This window comes from Copidosoma floridanum, unplaced genomic scaffold (genome assembly GCF_036245765.1).
Source record: "Copidosoma floridanum isolate Cflo_tuat_1 unplaced genomic scaffold, Cflo_Japanese_pri ptg000011l, whole genome shotgun sequence".
Classification (NCBI taxonomy): Eukaryota; Metazoa; Arthropoda; class Insecta; order Hymenoptera; family Encyrtidae; genus Copidosoma; species Copidosoma floridanum.
The window spans coordinates 3,862,366-3,877,534 of record NW_028321888.1 but is presented as its reverse complement, the minus strand read 5'-3'; the positions used below and the strand labels follow the sequence as shown (position 1 = coordinate 3,877,534).

At 35.4% G+C, this 15,169-nt stretch overlaps 1 protein-coding gene across 3 annotated transcripts in view; it reads left to right on the top strand.

Moving 5' to 3' along the window:
• Dhc64C (dynein heavy chain, cytoplasmic) overlaps positions 1–15,169 on the top strand; it is an 897,235-nt gene that overhangs the window by 671,736 nt on the left and 210,330 nt on the right. For all 3 annotated transcript variants that reach the window (XM_089590008.1, XM_089590007.1, XM_089590009.1), the window contains one exon: positions 1,599–1,970. In XM_089590008.1, the coding sequence (XP_089446134.1) occupies positions 1,599–1,970 (372 nt within the window). The remainder of the gene's footprint in view (positions 1–1,598; positions 1,971–15,169) is intronic.

Sequence of the window (15,169 nt, the reverse complement as noted above, 5' to 3'; positions counted from 1 at the left end):
AAAACGAAGACAACACCAAAAAGTGCAAGGAATCAGGTATAATGTAATGATTTCCAAAAGTATATTTAACTCATTATTTCTATAAACTTTTTGTTTCAGTTTTATTTTTTAATTTAAATGTTCATTAAATATTAAACTTAATCTATTCCGGCGCAAGCCAAGATTCGAGCTTCGCCCAGATGCGTAAGTGCCCCTCCTCTCATGCCTTTGAGAGCGAGCTGGCCTCCGAAATTCTCCGTTATTTTCCTTCTTCTTTTTTCGCCTTGGCCCTTTTGTCTTCTAGGGAAGTGGTCCTCACGGACCTGTCCCATGCGGGGAGGTTAGTTTTTTAGTCGGTAGGCACACGGGGTGAATCCGACACTACCACCGGATTAGCTGGGGTGTCTACGGAGATTTTCCCCTCCCCGCTCCATCAAAAAAAAAAAAAAAAAAAAAAATTAAACTTAAAAATTTAATATGCGTCGCAAATTCTGTATGGCCAGTTACGTAGACATGCTGTGTCAAACATATTTTCTTTGCATACAGGGTACTAGAAACTCTGAAAAATTTTTACAATCATTTGACAAAAAAACTTGTTAATGCACGTACCTTGATACAAAGTAACTAAAACATACGATTTTTTAATGGTATAATAAGACTTACCAAATCAACGGTTAAAATATAAGGGCATGTGCTTACCAGAATGAATATAAACTCCTTTACGATTTAAAATTTTTACATAGGTCTTATGTAATATTATATATTCTGTACTAAAAGTTTTGGCCTTTTTACTACTATCCTGCCAAATAAAACTATATCTAAAGATATTCAGTTATAATTATTTGGTAGAAAGCAAATTTTCTTAATTACTTAGTTTATGCAACTTTTTTTGATTACGCATGATGAACAAGCCATGGTATTAAGGAGGTAGGGAGTATCATTGAGAGAGGCGAGGAACCAAGAGTCCCCTTGGTCTGTGCAGATGTACCCCCTTTATCACGCACTTTTTCTACAAATTTAAAACTATACAACTGTAATTGATTATATTTTTAACAACTGTACTACCGTGTTGCTAAAACTTGTTATGTACCACGCCCCTGAAATCGAAAAAAACTGTGATCAAAACCTATACATTCGACTAAACTTGATGGACTTTTTGTAGTCTTGGCTCATGCAGTCACTCTTATTCAAACGGTTGAGTGCTGGTTCCTACGAAGTAACTGTATACATATATGTACATAGTTGATAATTAACGCACACACATTATTTAGCTTAAGCTGATGTTAACACAACTTTGTTTTATGAAGTGGTGTCATGTAGAGTTCCAGCATCGGTAGTAAATGAAATGATATAATTTTTTTGCATTACTTAAGTTCCTCTTACCTCGATTCAAAACCTGGTATACAGTTATTTCAGGTACTATACTTCGAACAATGATAAGTGATTAATAGTATTTACAAAACTTAGTATACTCTTGATTTTTCCAGTTCTTCACTCTCTATATTGGTCTACTATAGTTTTAATTGTTTGCAATTTAACTCATAAGAAAAAAATTTTTTAAGTCAATAAAATGAAACATTAAAACAAAAATAACTCTTGATGTAATCTTTTGTAAACAGATTGAATATGCAGATATGTTAAAGCGTGTTGAGCCTCTAAGAGAAGAACTTTACTCTCTGGAACAACAAGCTGAAACCAACAAGCGAAAAGGTGAAGAAGTCAAAAACTTAATTTCTCAGTTGGAACTTAGTATAGCTGCTTACAAAGAAGAGTATGCTCAACTTATATCTCAAGCTCAAGCTATAAAAACTGATCTTGAAAATGTCCAAGGAAAAGTTGATCGTTCAATAGCACTACTAAAATCATTAGTTATCGAAAGAGAACGATGGGAATCTACTAGTGAAACATTTAGAAGTCAAATGTCAACAATACTTGGAGACGTTTTACTATCTTCGGCATTTTTAGCATATGCAGGGTATTTTGATCAACATGTAAGTAATTTATTTTTTAACTATAATTAGTAAATAATAGTTGCTGAAAAATGTGTATGAACTTAAATTAGTAACAGATCTTACCAAATACAAATCAAAGAATACTCGTATATAAGAAAATATTTTTAATTTATATTCTTATTAGTATTCTGATCTTATAATGCTATAAGAATCAATAACAATAAAATCTTTTTTTTAGTTTTTTATGTTCTTTATAAACCGCCTACTCAAAACTTGAAGTGGTTGTACGTATACCTGAGCAGGAATAAGAGTTTGGGTGCGATTGGGGTATCCTGGTTGCGTTATTTCTTTTCAAAAATAGGAACTGATTAAAGTTGTAACACTTGGCATGATCAATTCCGAGGGATCGTAAATGTAGGTAATAATGGTTTCGCGCATGCTCGAATATTTTAAAATATTTTTCAAGGTAATAATTCAATGAAATTCATGCAGTAAAATGTGATTTAAAATGTTTGTGAAATTATTTTTTAAGCAAAAAGAGGCAAATCATTCCAAAAAATTTACATCCTGCAAATGAAGCATCCAACGAAAACATTTGACGTACACAATTAAAAGCAACTAAAAAAGAAATACTACTGCTAGTTTTGTGCAATACCACACATACATACACATAAATCCATGGAATCTGCTGGTTGACAATACCTTATAAATCAAATGAACTTTTAAAGAAAAATTACTAAAGCATCGGTTATCATCCAACAAAACTATTTATTTTCCTTTGTAAATGCCCTCGATAAAATACTAAAAAATATTTCATTGAATGCATCCCTCGTGAGTTTTGTATTTTTTTTTCGTACATTTCAGCTTTTCTCACTATTATTCTAAATTAGTTATAAGTGACACTCCTCGATCTGGCACTAACTTTAAGTAGGGATTTCTTCAGCTTATGTCAGTTCGGAAAATTATCGAATGTGTTATAAAATAAGTCTTGAGATTTTATGCTCCATGTAGCATAGCCTGCATGCTCTTTCTTCCTACTCGTTCCAGTAGTTTATTGCTGCATCTGCAGTTCGCTCGAATTAATCTTTCAGCCTCCATTATCATGCTCTTTAAATATGTTGGTTCCTGTTCGTTCCATATCTTCTTATGAATTGGGTTGTACATTGATTCAGCTATCTTACATCTTCTCTCTTCTACTTCTGTTTGAGCTGTGTCTTTCTAGCATCTTCCTTAGCCTGTGTTTAGTGCTTCTTTAATTTAAATCGCAATCATTGTATCTTTTTACACCTATCATTTAGAGTTTTCTTCTTGAGATATCTTCTCTTTAAGCTATCTATGATCTCTTTAAATTTCCATCTGCCATTGACTTTCTTCTTAATCAGATTATTGTATACTTCCTTTCCTTTCTAGATACTTCCTTCTTCAGTTGTCCTCGTATTTTTGTCTCCCCGAATAAACAAATTTCTTCGTTCCTCTAAATCCAGCATTTCTTTTAGTATTCGAAGAGTCTGTTTTATGTTATGATTGTTAACTGTAATAAACCCCTAGTTCTCTTTGGTAATCCTGATCTCTTTATGGATTTTTCCTTTGCTCCACTCTTCTACTTTCTCCCTACTTAATTTCATCGTTTTTTTTATACCTAAAGTTATGTCCTCCATCGCTTTTTCTCTTATCGTCTTTAGTAGCTATACAACATATCTATTAAAACTCGGATGGTAAGATGCTTTTAATTTTTTCCATATTTTCTCTCGTACCCACGTTTTTGTCAGGCTCACAAAATTTTTTCAGTGCTCCGAGAAAAGTCTTCATTTTTTTGCAGCAGTGTGGCTACTTTCTAAAAATAGAGTTTAAAGACAGGAAGATGGGTTGAAAATACTAAATTTTGTATCTAGGACACGATTCTTTTACTTCTGCAGCTATAGCTACAAGTGATATTTTTTTTACTGAGAGCGTAAAGTACCGGTTAGGCACTCTTTACACTTATTAATTACTTTGTGCCCTAAGGGGAAAGAGTACATTGGGTCTAGGAGGCCAAAAATTACTTACCCACCTGTAAGCTTACAATAATAAAAGAGAATGAGTAAAACAACATGTATACATTTTTTAAATATTCTACTTATAAAATACACTAATTATTTGAAGTAATTATTTGTAGATGATAATTTGTCAAACTATTATGAGTGGAAACAGACAAAAACTCCCAATTTTATTAATTATGATCGTGTTGTATCTTAAAATATTGTATAATACTATACTTGAAGTATTCATCACGGTTGATAGTCAACCTACCTTACAATACAGAATTTTCGTAGTATTTTTCACACAATCTACATTCTATTAGAAATAGGCATTAAGAGAAGTGGGTGTCTATCTGTTTTCATTAAATAGGTTAAAATGAACCCGTATACTCTAAGATTTTACTAGTCACTGACTCACAAACCTGCCTACCAGCTCGAGGGGACCTCTTAGCCCATATCAAAATATATACTGGCCAAGATACAAGTCAATATGAATGTCTTACACGAATCGCTATAGAACGATACAAGCTCGGATAATTACATGTAAGAGTGAATATATATACAAACTGAGTAGTAACTATTGAATAAACATTTTAATAAGCACCGCTGTTTTATTCTTTCTACTCATTGTTTAGTAGTGAGCTACTTTTGTGCGATAAAATTTATTATTAGATAACAATAGTTTAGGTAGTTATCACAAGAAAATATAAAACTATAAAGTATTAAAAGATGAAAGAGTCAAAGTTTGGCCAACATTTTGAGCTTGGAGTTAGAATAAATCCAAAGTATAGGTTAAGACATAGGAATTATTCCATCAAGAAAAAATCTGTCAGTTGTACATACATCGTAATGCTAAAATTCATGCAGCCATATTAACGGAATCACGCATTTTCTTAAACAGTGTCAGTATAAGGCGATGAAAAAAATATGGAAAACTTTTTATGTAACTAAAGGTAACATTAGTTGAGTCTTCAATATTTAACCATGTTTTTTATGTTTATAAAAAGAATAACTATAAGCATTATCAAATTAATGTAAGTGAGTGTACAGCTTCAAAAGACAGCTTTTTAATGAGGGCAAAATCATTAATATAAAAATAAAGTCAAATTTGATACTCAAATGAAGTTTAAGTTTAAAAACTCATTTCGTACATGTTCCCAATTGAATTTATACTAATGATAATGATAATTGGAGTAAGTATCGATCATATAAGCCAACAACTCTTTTTTCTCGATACTTAAGAATAATATGGTTTTATTGTTAGACCGTTCATGCTCATTTCTCAGTAACATTAGAGCATTTTTTTACATACTTTTTTTTTCGGCACAATTCTACATTTCGAACTTTTCTCCCAAACCTCCTTAAATTCTTTCTGAGAAAGTTTTTTTACAGCAATCATTTTAATTTTACCTTGTTTTACTCACCTTGCCTTTGAAAAAGTTTTTGGATGTGTACATTTTTCTTGATGCTCTGTGCCTATTGTCCTAACACAGTATGGGGTTATGACCCTCATGCCTGCCCTTGTTAGCTGTCCACGACTGCATTCTCAGTTACCTCTCTATAGAGGCTTCCTGGATCTGCAAGTTCAAAGGACGCGTTGTGTAGTGGTAACGAGGCTCAACCAAACAGTGTACCCAAGTGGATCAGCAGAAGAGAAAAAACAGCAACAGTTGCAGTGAAAAGATAGCTAACAGAAAAAAGAAATAATTTGTCATTAAAAAAAGACATTACAAGTACATATTTTAAATTTTCCTATGCAGAACTAATACACATATCTAAGAACATCAAATTTACGGTATTCGATACAGGTGTGAGAGTGGAAGTTGCTGTGGTACAAGAATGACCTCCACACCTAAGATACTCTTGCTGAAGTAATGTACGTACATAGCGTTATTTACATAGTTCTCCGAATTTTTTTGTTCCCGGTAGCTGTTATATGAGGCATTTTACGCGAAACGTCCCAGGCCCACCGCGCGAGCGTTAAAAGTCACTGTTTTCAGCTCATTTTCTCGGCCTTATTCCTATCTTAAACAAATGTTGCAAATAGCATTTTCGATGCATTTTTCACTCAGTTTTCCGTTGGTGTGGTTAGTTTTCCGAAAAAATTTCACTTTCACTAAAAAAAAAACAAAATATGCTATAACTCGAAAAAGATATTTTTAACATTTTTTTTGATAGGCTAGATAGAAAGCAGAAGTTTTTTTTTTACATTGAAAACGTCTTTTTTCACAGTGTGCTTCCACTGAAAAATTCGAGTAAAACAATACCAAAGAGTAGACTTGCGGCCGTCTGAACGCGCGCCAAAGGCCGGCGCCGCGCCGCGCTCCGCTTAAGTTAACTAATTTTATCAGTTTTGTATCATTTAATTATTTATTTAACAATGATGTATGCTTATACGTTATTACTTAAAATAGTATTGTATAATTAAAATAGAATCTTTGATTTTTTATATGATTTTTATGTAGAGTCAAAAGAACCGTCTGAACATGAAGCGTATTCAAGTTCTAAATTCATTATAATTGCCTTGCATATTTTAATTTATTAATCTTACTGTAGATGGCGTATTTGCCAAAATCATAAGCTCACACTTAATTTGTGAAATCCACTTAGATTGTAACTTATTATAAAGAAAAAGATAAGCTTAAACACATTAAGTATTGCTGTTATTTCCGATAAACTAAATCATAATACAGTTAGTATATTTAAGTATCAAAAAGTTATAAAAAATTATTTGAAATCCAAGTTTGTTGTAAAGAAAATTTTTTACATAACTGATGGGGCCAGCTAACATTTCAAAAATAAGAGCAATTTTTGAAACATACTTTTCCACAAAAAAGATTTTAAAATTCATTATGAATGGCATTTTTTTGCTACTGCCTATGGAAAGGGAGCGTGTGACGGTTTTGGAGCCAAATTGAATAAAGGTGAAGATAAGCACGCCTATAAGTTTCCTTCAATACTCGAATTTCCACAGCAGAAAACTTGTACGACTGGGCAAAGATTTATGGCAAGGAAACAAAAGTTTTTTGTCTGAGTAGAGAGTCGTATGAAAAATGTAAAATTAAACCCAAATCTCGATTTGATGAAGCAAAATTAGTACCAGGTACTTTGCAATTCCATGCTGTCATTCTAATCGATGATAAAACATTAAAATTAAAGAAAGATCTATGAGCTCTAAGCATCAACTTTTTCTATAACAAAATAATAAAACCAAAAAGCCTACATCTCAAACTTCATCCAAAACTAAAAAATTATTGCAAGAAAATAAAAGTTTTTTGTCTGAGTAAAGAGTCGTATAAAAAATGTTAAATTAAACTTAAATCTCGATTTGATGAAGCAAAATTAATACCAACTCTTTGCAATTCCATGCTGTCATTTCAATCGATGATAAAACATTGAATTTAAAAAAAACATCTATGAGCTCTGAGCATCAACTTTTTCTATAACAAAATAATAAAACTAAAAAGCCTACATCTTGAACTTCATTTTAAACTAAAAAATAATAAAAAATATTTGTTGATATAATAGTAGCATAATATTCAAAGTTAACTTGAGCACGGTGTGGCGCCGCACTGGGCCTCGGCGCGCGTTCAGACGGTCGAACGTCTACTCTTTGGTATTTTTTCACTCGAATTTTTTAATAAATGCACACTGTGCAAAGAGACGTTTTTAATGTAAAAAAATCTCAGCTTTCCATCTAGCCTATCAAAAAAAATTTTTAAAATGGCTTTTTCGAGATATAGCATGTTGTTACGTACGATATGCTAGGCATATCACACTAACTCCCCCTGGTGACCACGAAGCTACCTTATCAAGAGGGTACTGACGGGAGGGGAACGAGGTAATATAAGGCCCGGCAAGCTTCAAAATCGGGAGAACGAAGAGAAGACTTGGACAGACAGGGAGAACAAAGAAAAGACTCGGACAGACAGGGAGAACGAAGAGAAGACTCGGATAAACAGGGAGAACTAAGAGAAGACTCGCACAGACAGAGAGAACGAAGAGAAGACTCGGACATACAGTGAGAACGAAGAGAACACTCGGAGAGACGGACAAAAAAAACGGAGAGAAGAAGCGGATTAGATAGACACTCGAGTCAGAGATCGGGCAATTAATCGGGAACACACACGCGTCTTTGCCTTATAAATAAGTATCTTAAATAAAAGTCTTTAAGGTTCGAAGTTTTTGAACGTTCTCGCAAAGCACCTCCTTACCTTTCGGTTTTCCCACGTAACAGTTTTGGTGCTAAGTGTGGGGTTTGGTAAGAGTCAAAATTTTTTTTGCACGCCGAGAAGCACACATAGTGCAGTGCCGCGAGAATACAACGATTAAAAATCGAAGAGCCGAGAAGCCGATCAAAAAGGACAGGGCCAGTCAAATTCTGCAAGCGACGGTGACATCAACCCGCAGGAAAACAGGACTAGGATACCAACTGCTGATAATCACAGGATCAAGGATCAAGGAGACAAGCGGTGAGCGCTGAAAAGAGATGATTTTCAAAATCTTATTTCTACTGATGTGCATATCAACGAGAACGTAAGTCCATTTATAATAAAATTAATTTTATACCTTACTCCCCGGGCAAAAGAGGGAAGGCACTTATTAGGCGAAAATACGGTCGTAGAAAATTTTTTTTTCCGGATTTATATTTATTATTACGTCCGCTACCCGTGTTTGGCGTTTTTTTTCACTCTTAGAACCCGAAGAAAAATCGTGCGAGACAACAGACTTAAATAAACAGCAGATTAGGAAAATTTAGGCATATCAAACATAAAACAGAGGGAATTTATAAGTAGGCTTTCACAGATATAGGAAATATTCGAAAATAATAATATAATAATAATAACCCGCACCCATATATACCACTTATTTCATTATTATAATTCTTATTAACAAAAACAAAATTTTCAAAGATAGAAGCAAAACTAAAAAGAGCAGAGGAAGTGAACGTGCCACATGAGTCAAACACAGAGACCAGCCGAAATCCGTCACCGACGATAAGGGATCAAAGGGATATATTGTGTGACACAAAAGCAAACACAGGACGTATAAATGAAGAAATGGACCCTCTCTTTGGCGAACGAGTTATCGAGCGAAGCTTAAGGGAAACCGAAGAAATACGCGGAACTCGAAAAAACAAAACAAATATGTTATCAACACAATGGAGCATGCCAGAGTAACAAGAGCGGCCGATTCACGTTACACCCCGTTACGAATATCAAGGCACAAGAAACTCCGAGACGAGAGACTTACATGCTCAACAGCTGTGGGACGAATTAAGAGATATGAACAAAGAATCTGGAAAAGGAAAGGAATTCGCGTCTATGGTAGCAGAACCACCGTTGACTAATAATTACACAAACTGGACCGATTTTAATGAACATAGGGATAGGGACAATATAGCACCAACCATGGGCCTATATACAGACAGCAAAATCGGGAATCGATAGAAGATTACGGCGGAAGGGTACAATGAATATATAACAGGCTCACGATGCTGCACGATTCGAATCCAAGCTTACTGCCGATTCAAAATCAGGTCCTGAAGGAAAGCGTGGAGACAGAAGCAGTCAAACAATTTACATATGGGTTGCACCTAACATACAGGTGCAAAATCACAAGCTTAAATCCGAGGACTCTCTGTATATCATAGAGGCATTAAAAATAGAGAGTGACCTCAGTCCACGGCACGCAATACCAGTAAGTGCACTGCCTGCATACAATAAGGCAACAACCGAGCGAGGGCCACTAGTAAACCTAGCAAGTAAAGAAGATAACACAACAGAAACCACTAACGGGGCACAAGGGATGGCAGCAAACGTAAAACGCTGTATATATTGCGACGGCCGAACCGGGCATTCAGTCGAGGAATGCCGAAAATTACTAGCAGTAATCAATGACAGAAAAACTTCAGGAGACAACGGAAGAGAGTTAAAAGAAAATTGCAGTTATTGTCAGAGACCAGGACACTACGCGAGAGACTGTCGTTTACGTATGCAAGACATAGAGGAAGAGGAAAGACGGCGAAACGAGGGAAATAACCAACCCGTGAATAATACCCATACCAACAGAAATGCCTATGATTATAGGGGTAAAAATGATAACTTTCATAAAAATAATTTCAATAATTACAACAGAGGCTATAATAATGGCCCAGTGGAACAATATAACAGGAATAATAATTACAATTATAGGAATAATAACTACAATAATAGAAATAACGATTACAATAATAGAAATAACAACTACTATGACAGAAATTATTACAATAACAGGTATAATAACTACAACCCTACAGGGAGCAATTATTACACCAACCGCGGCTACAGTGACCAGTATAATGACAACAACAGGGTATCATTCAACCGTTATGGGAACAACTATAAAAATCAAGACAGTAGGGACGGCTATAATAGGGACCCAGTTAGGCAAGAGCCGCCACAGGAAAGGGGCCCACAGCATCGAGAAAACAACGCATACGGCCCTGACAATAGAAGGGACGTGCCGGCAGCTTTAAACTCGCAAGATGTTCGGCGTGCTCCCCAAACACCGAGCATGAATTAAAGAAAGAGACGGAGAAAAGACTGTCCAGCGAAGGAGAATGTGTGAGAGAGAGGCCGCAGAAAGCGGAGCAAGAAGTATTGGAGGTAGAAACACACAACAGCCCAAGCAACGACGCAACGCGGGAGAGAGAAGAACGTAATAAAGCAAAACGCGAAGATACTCCTACACAACGAGGAGGCAAACGCACAAGGAAAGGCAATAGGGCCCGCAAAAAGAGTAATCAGATAAGGACACCAGACGCACACATAGAGAATGACGAACCCAAGCTTTCAGAGGGTGACGAAGAAATAGAGCGGCTTCGTAAAATAACTATACATTGAGCAAAAACAGGGCATAGGCCACCATCGGTTCAGTTACAAGGACCACAGTTAAAAAATGGAAAAGCAACTTTTTATGCGGATACAGGCGCAGAGATTTCGATTATAAAGGAAAATTTTCTCAGCACAGACATGCTGATAGACAGTAGGTATCGAGTAGCTATTATCGGCGTGACTCACGGAGCACGCAAAACATTGGGCACAGTACAGGCTCAATTGCACGGATTGGAGTGCACATTACATGTTGTCCCTCATGACTTTCCAATTGACGCGGAAGGAATCATAGGGTGGGATACTTTTAAGCGATACCGGGGCCAGATATGCGCCGCCGAAAATACGATTAAATTGGATAGCGTAGAGATACCACTGGTAAGGCAGGAGTGTTTTAAAATAGCTGCGAGATCGAAGCAAATAATTTATGCGCGAATAAGAAAAGGCAAATATAATTAAAAAAATGGCTGGATACCCCTCCAAGAAATGAAGGAAGTAATATTGTTCGGGAACTTTATAGCCAGGAATGTTAATGGTAAAATAGTCGCAGAGTGCATTAATACAAGTAACGAAATAAAATATGTGCCTGTTCCGGAAGTAGAGCTGCTAAAATATGAGGAAATTTACCGGAAGCGTTCAGAAAACGTCGAAAGCTTGGGGGAAGCAATGATAAGATTATTTAATAAAGAAAAAAGAGATGACAAGAAAAAAATTGAAATTTTTACAAAAAACGAAGGGGAGCTAGAGAAACAAAAACGGGTGGACAAAATAATGCAACTCGTAGACACAGATGGTTGCAACAAGGAAAAAAAAGAACATGTAAGGAATCTAATCGAGTCAAATAAACAAGGAAAGCCGAACGTACATGATTTATTAGAGGGAAGGTCCGAGGAATTACGGGCTCCAGTAATAATTGGCATGAAAATGCAAGATGTAGAGGAAAGGCCGGGAATGAGAATTGACTTGTGGGAGCCCAACGAAAAGTGCATAAGGCCCCCACCTGAACCACCACCCCCGCCGGATCCTTGAAGCAACGGTAAACTATTGACTGAAGAGAATACAACGACGATAGTTATAACAATATTAATAATATTAATTATAATGATAGTAATATTAATAATAATAATGACAGAAAAAATACAGGATATAAGAAAAACAAAGCTAGTATACCGACATAGTATATTGTATAGGAAGACAGGATAAACAGAAACATACATGTATAATACATATATATAGCGACAAGCATTAGTTTTCATAAATTCGCGGCACTCTGACGAGCTGCGAGTGAGCAACAAATCATACAAAAAGAAAATATAATATAAGTGATTGCTGCGCAACCAACAGATATTCTAACAATTAACCCACCCCCTTGTGGAGATAGACTATTGTAAAAATACGTACAAAAATTCAGTTTTCTAAAATTTTCGCAGCCCCCGGACGCAGCGCGAAAATATGACAAGAAGAGTGGGATTAATTAGGCTTAAGATAAAACTTTTTTTGCGGCCCCAGACGCGCCGCAAACTAGATATTCATGTACGTTAGACTTAGATTTGCAGAAAAAAACAACAACTATAATGGATAGGTATGCATGAACAAAGCATTAATAATATTAATCAATTGTAATTTGATGTAATGTGCATGAAAAATAGCAAAGCGAATGAGGAGCGCGTGTGGCACTCTCTAGTGAGTAGACGTACTCAATAGGAGTAGAATTAACTCACAGGCTAAATGTACAAATTATGCATGGTAAAGACAAAAAAAAGAAAAAAACAGACGTATAAGCTGACATTTACTTGTAAATTGAAATAATTTTATTCTTGATTACCCGATTGACTTCATTATTGTAAAAAAAAAAAAAATATCAAAAAATAAAAATAAAAATTTCAGCTATCATTGTTAGGTAGAGAGGAGCATAGAGAAATGATAAAAAATAAATAAAACAATTTCAGAAAAAATAAGACTATTTTTTGAAAAGGCCTACGAGCCCACGTCGAGTATGAGAGATTAAACCTCCTCTTCTTACTTCCTGCTATCGTTCTCCATTGGAAACAATCCCACTCCTACCATCATGATATACTGATAACCACAACACCTGAAACGTCACACATAATCGTAACGGGACATAGAATTGACTGCCATGTTTAAATTGACGAATAGCCCGTTCGTCAAACCGTCCACCTCAAGGTTAGCATAATTTTGCAAAAACTACATGGACCAGTACTTAATCGTTCATGTAAAAGAGACTAAAAATAATGCACCCAGATCACCGCTCGACGATCGAGAGGAATAATCGACCACACCCAGTGTGCGGCAGTGTTCCTGAGAACTTGGCCATCGAAGGACAACGTTACTAGGCTACCCTCATTCAAACAGGGTCGTCGATATTGGAGAGAAGGCATACGAATCTACAACCCGCATGCTTTACTGGAAAAAAATAAAAGACGCTTGCAATCACATAAGCTGTCACTTACATAACGACATTGCGCAGCAGTGTACGCGAGCTGCTCCTGCTTTTGCAAGAAAAAAAAAAAATAAAATTTTATCCATAAGGACCTCACCCGGAGATTCTACTCGCGCAAAAAAAAAAAAATCACGCTGTGACGCAAGTAGAGTTGAAGCTCAGCTTTGAGAACTTAGTCGCTACGCAAACATCTTAAAAAGTACACTTTCTTTAGACATTAAAGAGGAAAAACGAAAGCTTTGTTGTTGTAAGAAAAAAAAAAAAAAAAAAAAAAAAAGAATATCGAAAAAGCAGCGAACCAACTCAGCAAATACGTCTACGGTGTCAAAAGTGGTTGTTGAAAAAAAAATACCCTTATAAATCCTTTCCTTAATCTGACTACATAAAAAAAGAGATTAGAGGAGTATGAGGAAAACATTATATAAAGAAATGTATGGGTGAAAAGTATTAAAAATATGTACGATACGGATCAAAACTTTACTGCCAGAAAATGATTGTTTTTTTATTCATACCTCCAAGCTTGTCTCGACCAAATAAAATTACTAGTGAAATGTAAGGCAACCAATCGTCAAACTATTTGACTCTACAGTGTTCTTGAATATGTTATATGACCCCTCAGGCAAAAGAGAAAAATATCCACATTGACAAAGACACTAGAATAAATTACAATAATTATACAAAGAAAGTAAAGAAAGAGGATTAAAAGATATACGTTTATTATTATATACTTTATATGTGAGGAGAGAGCCACACTCGCAGCTCAACGCTAACCAAATAAAGGGGAAACACAAGAGAAAGGGTAAGGTACATACGGTAATACATTTAAATAAATACCTATAGATGAAGTATAAGTAGTGTTAGGACAAGTATTTATCACAGAAATCAGGGTTGGCAACTAATAGCTAACAGCTTTATATATTACAGGGTTAATGATTTTGGCATGGGGCTTCTTTTTCTTATGTATAAGTGCCTTCTTCATCGGGGGGGGGGGCCTACTACTGATATGTTATAGAATGTTTACAGGAAAACAAAAGGTTCAAGAAGAAGCACGAGAATTGGCAGTAATTCAAACCACACCGACAGTAGAACTCAGAGCAGAAAGGCTACTGCAATCCTCTAGACGGATACTAGAATTGTCGGTGACCGTGATACAAAATTAGAATTAGTGAGCCTCGGGGATAAGTGCCGGGAGTCGCTCGATTGCATCGGGGGGCGCAGTCCGAAGGATGAGACTAAGAAAGAATTTTTTTTTTTCTAAAATATGTAATAACAAGAAAGATGTATTAAGTTTATTTATGTATAAAAAAAAAAAAAAAATTTTGTCGTTGATCATAATCTACAGTAATTGTAAGAATAATAATTATGATAATCATGATAAGAATAATAATGACAATCATAATAATAAGAGAACGAGAATGAGCGCCGGGAGTCACTCGGCTACACCGAGGGGTGCAGTCCGCAGGACAATAAAATTTTTTTTTTTTCTTTTGATGATAAGGTTGTACGGAATTTTTTTTTCCCTCTTTTTTGATAAATAAGCGCAAGTGAAAGTATAAAAAAAAAAAAAAAAAACCACATTGTAAAATCACACATGAATGTAAAGTAGTCGTTAACAGAAGCCCGCTTCGCGGCAATTTCATATATAATTGTAATGTAAGGCAAAGCGCATACAAAAACAAAATTGTTGTACACTTAGCACACGATGAGAGGGGACTGATTGATTTTGAGAGAAAAAATATTAATGTAAAGGGAACAGCGGTTCTCAAAAAAAATGAAAGAATGAGTGTAAGATACTTAACTTCATAAACAACACAAACAACAGATACAATACAGCACACACACGCACACTCGCAACAAATCCACAGGCTCAGTACCGTAAACATCAGA